The following is a 10,902-nucleotide window of genomic DNA, read 5'->3' on the forward strand; positions in this document are numbered from 1 at the left end:
TGCAAAGTTCAAAAATGGAGACTTTGACATCGATAACACGTGCCGCAGCGGAAGGCCTTCTGAATTCAATGAAGAACTGGGAAATGCTCGAAAAGAATGCCACGGTCAGCAAGGAGCTCTACATTGCCCAGCTACACCGCATGAATGAGGCTATTCGACTGAAAAGACCTGATCGACATGGTCAAACCATACTCCTTCACGACAATGCCAGGCCCCATGTTGCACAAGTCGTCAAAGCCGCACTCCAAGAGCTCGAATGGGAGGTCCTTCAGCATCCGCCGTATTCTCCGGACTTTCACCGACCGATTACCATCTTTTACGCTCCCTGTCAAACCATATGAAGGGTGTTATGGCTCAAAGTAAAAACTGGCTCAACAACTTCTTTGACACCAGACCAGGCGATTTTTGGCGGAATGGCATCAACAAATTGGTCGAGAGGTGGGAAGAGGTTGTAAACAGCAACGGCGAATATATAATTGATTAACTTATTGATATAATTATTGTTTTTTGTTTAAATAAAAGTCAGTAAAAACGCTGCGAACTTATTCCCCAACCCAATAATTCCATGCAATATTTTCTTCCTACCTTTGGTCCTGGGCTGTTTTCACTCCAAGTTAGTGGGATGGACTGACCTGGCCCTCAAGCTCCAGATTCTGGTCTTTGAGCAGAGTGATTAATCTTGTTCCTCCTTGTGAGAAGAGATCCCTGACCCTCCCTACACTGTCCTCAGCAGCTAGGGTGTCTGTCTTGGGAAGGGCTTCATACTAGCTCAGAAATTTTGCTGCCTTTTTCTGCCTACAACTACTTCTTGTACACCTTGCTGCCAAGGTGGTTAATTCATCAAGCAGGAACTCAGTGGGACTTATGGTCAATGGAAACATCAGCCCCCAGGCAAAGGATGGTACTTGGCTTGATCTATGCTGCAAAATCTCATCTGTAGGCTTAGTAGCTGTGTGCCCTTTAACAAGTTCCTTAACCTCTCTGTGCTTCACTTTTCTAGTGTACTAAAAAGGGACAAAAATAGTTCCTACTTTTCAGGGCTTTTATGAAGATCAAATGTGTTACTATTTGTGAAGCCATTTGAACAGTTTCTGGCATATAAGTACCATATAAGTGTTTGTCAAGCAAGAGCAAACAAATTCAGGGTAACAGACTATGCTGCTCCAGAAGATGTCTCCTTAACATAAGGATTTCTTTGAGCCAATCGTTTTTGATAAACAGTAGAAACAAGAGAAGCTTTGAAAACAAAGCAGAGAATGTAGGAACATTCTCTTTTTTTCAGGAGAAAATTGACATTTATAAAGGAAATCTCTATAAGTGTGTCTCCTTCTCTGTACCAGGAAAGGAAGGATGAATCTAAATCACAAGAGAATCTTATCAATGGAGAAGAAGGCTTAAAAAACTGCACAATAAACCTTGCCCTTGTTTACTGTGCTTTTTTTGGTAATCTCTCAATCCCCACCCCCTACACACACACACACACACACACACACACACAACTTTCTTTGTTCTGTCTTTAGTAAAAAGTGGTATTTATGCAGGTAGTAGTCTGGGCCACCTCAGGGAGTTACTCAGTTTCTCTGGGTATCTCCTATGTATACCTGAGGTACACATACTAATAAACTTCTGTTACTTTTTTCTTTAATCTGTCTTTTATTACAAAGCCTCAGACAAGAACTCAGAAGAGTAGAATGAAAATTATATTTCATTAGGCATTGAGTAGAGAAGAGCTAGTGATGACAAGGGAGAGAGATCTCGGATCTACTAGAGATGTCTTCCAAGCACTTGAGAGAAGGATGAGACCTCTGCCATGCATTTGTCATTCCTGACATAGAACTTAATGAGCTCAGCCCTAGATGGCGATCATTTTAAAATTGCTATCCAACCTCTCTTCCCCTCTTTAGAAAAGATCTGAAATGTATTCTCTCAGAAATAAAATGTATTCATTTATTTAATGATATATTATTTTATTGAGTACTTGCCTAGTTCAAGACAGATGCTACATGGTAGAGACACATAAAAGGAAATTAAAATGGTTCCTACACAGGAAAGAGACATTACAGATAATCGTGCAATTTTCTAATTTAATCACAACTGTGAAGAGTACTCTAACTAAAGGACAAAGAAAGTATAACAGGAGTCCTGTCTTAATCCTGTGGATCAGGGAAACTATCATTAAAGGAATGATATCTCAGTCCTGGCCAGGTAGCTCAGTAGCTCAGTTGGTTAGAGCATCATCCTGATATGCCAAAGTTGCAGGTTCAATTCCAGGTCAGGGCATGCACAGAAATCAAACAATGAGTACATAAATAAATGGAACAACAAACTGATGTTGCTCTCTCTCTCTCTCCCTTTTTCTCTATCCCATCCATCCTCTCTTTCTAAAATCAGTAAGTAAAAATTAAAAGAAAAAAATGATATTTCAGCTTCAGAGCTGAGCATTTAGAAGACCTGGTTAGTGGTTAGGACTGGGCTTTGACCTTGAGGAAGAGAAGGCATTCAAAGATGGCCTGAGTGGCAGTGTGGGCCAAGACTCTGGGGTTATTTTGCACTATATAAAATCTAAAAATAAATAAGTAAATAAAGCATAATTTCTTTAAAAAGAACAATGTGGTAGTAGCAGATGTTTTACATAAGCACCTTTTCCCCTCAGGGCAGATTATGTTGGTGCTATATACTTTTTCCAGCATCATGCAATATCCTGTGGAGAATATTTCTGGTTGGGGGAGGCAAAATTTCACAGAAGAAATTATATTACAGTTTTAAAAGATAGGTTGGGCTTCAATAAATATAAATAAACTAGAGGATCAGAAGGTACAGACCAGCCCTGGCCAGATGGCTCAGAGAATAAAACATCCTCCCAGTGCACTAAGGTTATGGGTTTGATCCTATGGTCAAGGCACATACAAGAAGCAACCAATGAGTGCACAACTAAGTGGAACAACAAGTTGATGCTTCTCTCTCCTTCTCTTCCTCTTCCACTCTCCCTCTCTCAAATCAATGGAAAAATTAAAATGAAAAGAAGAAGAAGCTATAGAACAAATGCATTACTCTCGAATGTAACATTTTTGGTATTAGCAAGCTGGCAGATTTATTTTTTCCTTAGGTTCTTCTCTGGGCTCCTGAAAGCATACCATGGAATCTGCTGCCAAAACCAATTATAATAAAGTTGTCCTGTTTACAGGTTTTTAATAAGCTGTTTTTATTCTTGAATAAGAAACGAAGCCATTGTCCGCCACAAAATAGCTGAGGTTTTACTTAACAAAATCTGTTTGGCAATGTTAAGCTGGTTAAGGCAGAACTAATATGCCTCAAGGTGGCCATTCTCTCTGGATTAAAGCTGTGGAACAATTGTGGCTCCTATTACATGGAAAATGACAAAGGGCCATTATAAAGAGGGACAAAAATCTCTGTTCCCAGAAGGGGACTGACAAGCTGAAAGTCCCCCTCTACATGCCAACACAAAAGCCTGATTGCCTCAGATTGTTTGTTTATGTAAATCAAAAGGCGGTCATTAATTCTGCAAGTGGAACTGCTGAGCAGCAAAGAAGGTGGCGATTGGCTCCATTCTGGCTCATGGGCTGGTGGCAAATCTGACAAATCCTATTGCTTTTGTTCTAAAACTCTATCTGGACACCTTTAGAAAAAGAAGCTTGTTATTGTGCACTAAAGTAAATAATTTGTTTTCTTAGAGTAGGAGTTGGGCTTGAAAGCAAGAGACTGCATTTTATCAAGGTTCTGTGTACTCAGTTTCCCCAAAGCTCTCTCTAAACCGGCTCAGCCATACATCATGACAGATGTCCCAGTGACATTCAGTCAGGTTGAGTGTAACGGGGATACACCACCTGAAAACGGCAAACTGCCAATCACTAAAACCAATGAGAAATTCAGCGAAGTGGATGGCCCCCCACCATGCTACAGGGTAGGGCCTAATCTTGAAGATCTACCCACAGAAGGAGAGGAGGAGAAAAGCGAAAAATTGCAAGGAAAGAAGCTGCTCAACTGGTCCATGGATGAGAAGATTCTAAAAGGTAAAACATTTTCTTTCTCTTCAATTTGCTTGATTTGATTGGTAAACTCACTCAGGATTCTTTTGATAAACTCTGCTGACAGGAATGTGTTGTACATCCCCCCCCCCATCCCTGCCCAAATGTGGCCCCTTTTCCTGGTGGGGCTGCAGAGCATCAGGACCAAACCTCTGCTCAGGTCACATTCAGACTTACTTGTTTGAAAGCTTTGTGACTCTGGACAACTTCCCTACCTTCCTGAAGACTTAGTTTTCTCAGCAGAAGGTAGACAAATAGGGTCGATATTTGCCAGATTGCTGGGAGCATTACTCAGTGTTGGATAAATGTTAGCTGCCGGTATTTATTATTATTATGGATAGCCCCATTATCATTTGAGCCAAAGGAACTCAGAACTTCAAGTTGTTTTTCTAAATATACCTTAAAGTGTATAAATCATGGTTACATACCATAGATATTAAAGGAAGATTATTGGTATGTTTATAAATAAAAGGAACCAATGAATAAATGAGGTGGCAGAGTGAAGTAGTTATCTTTAGTGATCACAATTAAAAATCAAAGAGTCTAAATTAATAATGTATTGAACCTTAGACTACTTAAATATTAAAATATTAATCCTGTGTGTGTGTGTGTTTCCACAGAAAAACCAGAAGAGAATCTCTTTATTGTTCATAAAGCCATCACAGATCTTTCTCTCCAAGAAACAAGTGTTGATGAAGTGACATTCAGAGAAGGTAAGAGGAATCTACCTCCATCTTGTACACAGAATTTGTTTGAGTAGATGTGGATGATGGTTCTGGCATGGGGTGTTACATACATCTGGTGTGTAGAAAGCAACCCAGGCAATGCCTTTCAGAGCTCAAAGCTGCTCTAGGCAGATAAGGGAGTACTGACAATCTGTGGGTTCCACTTACAAAATATTCTAGTAGCTTCAGCACTGAGACTGCTGGGATTGCTGTAATTGATTGTCACAGTTTGGCTTGACAATGCATCTGTCTCTTAAATTTTTTCATTAAATCAACCTTTATTTTTGATTTAGTATCTCCAAATCTTTGTCCAGCACCTTGTGAAACATAAATGTGTCCAAAGTGGGTTTATCCTTAAAAGTTTACAATTGACATACAGTTTAAAATAATCCTATAAATTTATTTGATCTAGAGGAAAATTTCAGGCCTCTGATGTAGGCACAAAATGTTACCTAATTCTTGTCAAAGAAATTTCCCAGGTGATGAAGTTAATTTTAATTGTGTTTTTCAGAAAATGGGAGGATAAAAAAACATTGATTTTTAAGTGACGATATTATATTTCAAGTACACTCAAGAACCTAAGAGACACACAATCTTTTAGACTTCTAAGGAAATGTCTACATTTAAATAATTTCCAAATACAGTGAATAATAAAAATCTACTAATTAATCATTTATGTCCTCTTTTGCAGCCATCAATGTCTTATCTCAAAATTGAAGTCAGCTTTTTATACCTAAGTAATTTTATTAAGACTTTAACAAGAAAAATATTGAAGAGATTAATGGTTGAATTATTAGAATATCAAATCACATAGTAAATGCCAAGGAAGACCTAGATCTGACTGGCGGTTTCCTGGGTTTGTCCTCTCTGCCCAACACCTCTAAGCCTGTCTGCTAACCACAGGCAGTGGTCTGCTGGATAGACATTTAAGGATGAATGGAGTGAGCAACAGACATTGTTAAGTCCTTACATTATCACAGATACTTTATCATGCTTAAGCCTCTATGAAATGAGCTAAACCTCCCTGCCTGAGTCTTTCTGCTTCTAATGTAGCTTTTAGAGGTAGGAATCTCAATATTCCATCTGGAGCCCCTTTCAGATTTCTAAACAGGAAGTCCAATGAAGCAACAGTTTTCTGGGATCTTTCATTTTTCACCAAATAGAGAATAAAAGCAGTCTTGATTTTTAAAATAGTGGGTCTTAGGCTGAATTTTTGTCCGAATGAATCTTTTTGTGTTTGGTAGAACATATGTTTTTCTTGTAAGCTAGAAGTATACATTCTGTTGTTTTTTATTTTCAGAATGGCAAGCAGCTATAAAGTCTCCAAAGAGGATGCCCCTGGGTTAAAAAAATAGAAAGATGCTAAAAAATGTTGAGGAAAACTATAATTTAAATTTAAGAAGTAATTTTATGCATGACTACTCCATGTCCGAGTCATGAATATGAGCAAAAAGATTAGTTTCTTTGGTTCTTATAGAAAAGAAGAAAATAAAAGAAAGCTCAAGATGATAGCAAACATTCTAATGTTAATTGGACACCTGTGTACAACCAGTTAGAAGAGATAATCAGTCTTCATTTTTATCCTTTTTTGTAAGTTTACAAATTGATTGCTATAGTTTGGGAAAAAATAAAAAGAGAATGAAAATTCTTTGATGGAAATGAACTTGTGAACATCTTTCAGTGAAAATAGAAAACCATGAAAGGGAAGGGCAAAGAGAAACCTTCGTTTCTCATTTAGCCTCAGGTGTTGAAAGGTAGCAGTGAACTCAGGACTGACCAGGGACTTAATGCACATAATGTTTCTGAATCTTGCCCTTTACAGACTGAAGCTTTCCACCCGAGTTTTCTAGGGGTAAAAGCTCAGAGAACTACCTCTACGCTTTTATAACTAATCTTTTTCATTTTTAATCTATATTGTTGAGAATATACTGATATCATATGTTTATAAAGTGATGATTGTAATGAATTAAGCCTTTTAAAAGTACCAAACAACTTGAATTAGTGTCATTAGGAACATGTCTAAAACAATGGGATAGTCTAGTACTATGTTGATATGATCTCAACATTAGTTTTAAATCTTAGCTCTCTAGGAATTACTGGCAAGTATTACACTAAAGTGTGTATGTTTTGGTGGGTTTGGTGTTTCAGTTAGCCTCAGCTCATGATTTCAGAGTATTTGTGGTCCTCTGCTCGTCCCTCTACACCTGGTACCTTAAGACAACTCTGAAAAGTATGGTGGCCAAATACTAAATATGCTACTCTGAGCATGACCAGATGTGGGCAATCATTGTTTTTACTATAAAAAGAAAGTTATTTCCCCCCTGTGAGATATTTTCCTAATTTTCTTTGAGGACAGTGTGTGTATGTATGTGTGTGTGTGTTAAAATATAGGTCCAAATATTTATTTTATATATTCACATCCAGTCATGATAGGCTAGACAAGAGTTTCAGAAGTGTGTCTCAGGGAATACCAGTCTCACTCAAGAGAGTAGTTCATAACAACAACAAGAAATCCATAGTCAAATGAAGTTGAGCTGCCAACTTTCTTGGAGATTTACAAATTCATTAGCATTTAAAAGACTTGGATAAATTCTGAAGAGGCTTACTTAACTGTGTTTAATGCAGAGTTTTTCAAACTAATTTGATGGAGTAGCCCATTTTATTGTATAAAATATCTTCGTAATCCATACAATAATATGCCATAAGATATATGTGGGAAAATGATTGATTGTCCAGAAAAATAATTTGGAAAATAACATCTAAATATTGGAACCTCTGCACATCTCAACTATCAATTGATTTTACTACAGGGCATCAGTGGGAGAAGGTTCCTCTGAGCAGCGGTAACCAGGAAACAAGTAGACAAAAGGAAAGGATTGCTGAGCAACCTCTAGGAGAAAGGGAAGATGAAGGTAGGAAGAACAAAGCTTACCAAGCAACTGAAATTGAATGGCTGGGATTCCAAAAACCTAGCCAAGTTGATGTGTTGTGTGACGAGGCGCAAGAGGTTTGGGATGAAGAAATTAACAATGAAGATGATGATGAAGATGAAGTTCGAGTGATAGAATTTAAGAAAAAAACCGAAGAGGGTTCTCACTTAAGAGAGGAAGGTGATCCAAGTGAGGACTCGCCACTGAGCAGCCCCAGTTCCCAGCCTGTCACGCCTGAAGAGCAGCCAGGTTTTGGGAAGAAGAGCGATGTTTCCAGAAATGCTTATTCAAGATACAACACAATATCCTATCGGAAAATAAGGAAGGGGAATACCAAGCAAAGAATTGACGAATTTGAGTCGATGATGCATTTATAAACTAACTGGATCTAAGAAGTTCTCAGGCCCACTAAAGCAAAAGCTAATTCTATTTTCCTGAGAGGCTTCTTTGTAAACCTTACTTCAGTTCTTCCCCTTTAAAGATGTGGAAGCTTGCTTTCTGGTTCACTATAGAATAATGTGGAAATAACCTTAGACAAAATTCAGTCTGGTAACTTCAAATAAAAATAAAAGACTTTACATTTACTCATGGATATTTGCATTTTAAAACTTCACTAACAGCGTTATATGCTAAGCCCTAAACAGCAGAAGCCCTGGGGAATCGCATGATTTGGCTTTAAAAGGAGCAGTGCTGGGGAAAGTGTCAGTAAAAGAAAGAGATCTTTTGGAAATGATTCTTATATTTCTTTTGGGATTCTTTTCCTGTACCTTGAAGCTGATAGAAAGTCTGTTGTTACCCCTTTCTTAACTTTTAAACACTATTTTATACTCTGGAAATCAACTTTTCAAAATATTTTGCGTTTCCTATTATCTTCAAAAAAGATTTTGAGTTGTTTTCTTGGCATCTGCAGGGTGAAATTCTATAGAGCCTGCTTCCTCAGTGTTAGTGTCCCGGATTGTTCTACTGGAGGGGCTAAGCAATTGTCAGTCAGAGTTCTGTTTAGTAAATGTTGCCTTTATGTGCTCAGGAAGAATTCAATCCATTGTGAGGCAGATACAGGGAGGGGTTAGAAGATCGGTGGGCAATAGACTAGAGCTGTAGTGGATAGTTATATTTCTGTGACAGAAAATAAAATCTCTTTCAGCAAAATTAATGTTATTAAAAATGAGAATAAAAGCATTAGCACATTTTAAAGAAAATACTCCCTCTTTATTATCACACTTTCCCTTATTGATAATATCTCAGAATAATTTTTTCCTTAGAAACCCAAGACTACTCTAGTCATAACTGTACTAATTATTATGAAAATGGAAATAATTATTTTAGAATATTCTCAAAGTAGACTATGAACATATATTTTTAGCGAGAAAGCTCTGATAGGTCGGGAATACAGAATTTACTGGATTTACACCCAAATCAAGACATTTAAAATTGTGCTTATGGAGTTTCAATGAACCAATGTGTCAAATAATGTATTGAATATTTATAAAAAGGGAGAGTCTATATTTATATAGGTTTCTAGATAGTTTCATAATTTTTTATTTCATGCTTCCATTTATATTATTCTGTACTTTCTGTCACCAACAATAAAGATATTTTTGACCTTGCGGATGAAAAGACAATTCTTTATTGTCTGAATGTAATACAGTCTTCATTGTACTATTCAATCCTTTGTTTATTTCTTTTTCATTTTGTAAAAAAAAAAAAAAGCCTGATTTAGCCCTTCTTAAATTATTGCTTATTTATGTGTAACAAATCCCACACATTCTAATGGCAATTTCTTTAATTCTTTCTGGTCATATAATATACTTCCATAGTATCAAATACTATTATTTAGTGTTTACAAGACTCCATTTGAATTGATTGTAGTATTCTTTTCATTCTTTCAAACAGGTATTTTGCAACCTGACCATATAAAGTTCTGTCACTCTTAATCTATAGAACCTGTAGTTTTCATTCTTGTCAAGGCAAGTTTTCTGAATAAAGCTAGAAAAATCAAGTCTTTGTTAATACACTTAGGTAGAAAATTGATGCACTAGGACAATTTCTTGTTTATTTAGAGCCTCTGAACCTTTCCACCTGGACATTTTCTTTTCTATTTACTGATGGCCCCTACAGTTAAGCTTCAAAGCTCAGTATTGTGTTATCTATCACAGAACAGGACCGTATTTTTCATTTACCATCAACAGAGCCTGTATTTTTAAGTTATTCCAGGGGATGTGATGATGTGATGTGTAGTTCATGGCCATGCAATACAGCCAAACAACTAGCTTCTCTGGGGTTCCAACACATATATAATAGTAACCTCGGCCTTCGTAGTTTTGTGCTTTTTTACCAGATGATTAACTAACCATGAAAGATTTTGTCAACTAAGATTTTTTTCAGGGTATATTCAATGAGTAAAAACTAATGCTTGTATATGAGGTGACATAGTTGCACTTGCAAAAGATCATTGAACCTGTTCTTTGGCATTATCCTTTGTGCCTTCTCATATAAGCCTACGGAGTTAAGTGACCATTAAGTAACAGAATGGTGAAGGATGGCTTTTGGTTCTTTGTAACTTTTGAAAGACAAGGTTCTGGTTCTGACTGCTTGAGGGATTTTATCATATTTGAAATTCATGTGAGACATATTAGAATACAAATTGGTAACTACACGGGGAAGTTTACCACTTTTATGTTTCCAGGTTTGGGGCTGGAAGAAGGACCCTGGTACCTGGTAGGAGGCAGAACTGATTTATTGTGAGAATGCTGATATTTCACAATGATTTTTTTCTCCCCTTAGTTGCTGGGTAAACAAGAATTAATAAAAGCTCTATTTCTCCGTCAATTTAAAATTTACCTCTAATGTAATGATAACTTTGAAGACACAGAAGATGGCAGAATCTATCTATGTAGCTACAAATTAAAGAACTTCTGTGTCTGACTTGCTCTCAATAAAAATTTGTGCCCTTGTTTTTGTGTCTAGATTTTATTTTCTTCAGCTATGCTTTAAAACTGAGAAAGAACCCTCACATATCAGCAGCTATGAAAATGGTCAAAAAACACTACTTCAGAAATCAAGAGAATACATTATTTTAATTTATTTACTCTATTTTAAAATTTTCTTTTAAAGAAGGCCTCAAAATTGATTGTATATGAAATTGCAAAAAGAATTTCTAATGAGTAACATGACATGTTCCTAAAAAAATTTCTATTATTT

At 36.7% G+C, this 10,902-nt stretch overlaps 1 protein-coding gene across 1 annotated transcript; it reads left to right on the top strand.

Moving 5' to 3' along the window:
* The first annotated feature begins 3,440 nt into the window (after positions 1-3,440).
* Positions 3,441-10,655, top strand: ERMN (ermin). The gene is made up of 3 exons (XM_066232621.1): positions 3,441-4,031; positions 4,667-4,759; positions 7,582-10,655. The coding sequence occupies exons 1-3, from the start codon at positions 3,791-3,793 to the stop codon at positions 8,076-8,078; spliced, it is 831 nt and encodes a 276-aa protein (XP_066088718.1). The 5' UTR covers positions 3,441-3,790; the 3' UTR covers positions 8,079-10,655.
* The last annotated feature ends 247 nt before the right edge of the window (positions 10,656-10,902 follow it).

This window comes from Saccopteryx bilineata, chromosome 5, assembly GCF_036850765.1.
Source record: "Saccopteryx bilineata isolate mSacBil1 chromosome 5, mSacBil1_pri_phased_curated, whole genome shotgun sequence".
Classification (NCBI taxonomy): Eukaryota; Metazoa; Chordata; class Mammalia; order Chiroptera; family Emballonuridae; genus Saccopteryx; species Saccopteryx bilineata.

Bases quoted from the DNA above. Each gene is read 5' to 3' on its own strand.
- ERMN (XM_066232621.1), top strand. From the start codon at position 3,791: ATGACAGATGTCCCAGTGACATTCAGTCAGGTTGAGTGTAACGGGGAT. The intron at 4,032-4,666 runs GTAAAACATTTT...GTGTTTCCACAG, and splicing joins GGATGAGAAGATTCTAAAAG to AAAAACCAGAAGAGAATCTC. The intron at 4,760-7,581 runs GTAAGAGGAATC...ATTTTACTACAG, and splicing joins TGAAGTGACATTCAGAGAAG to GGCATCAGTGGGAGAAGGTT.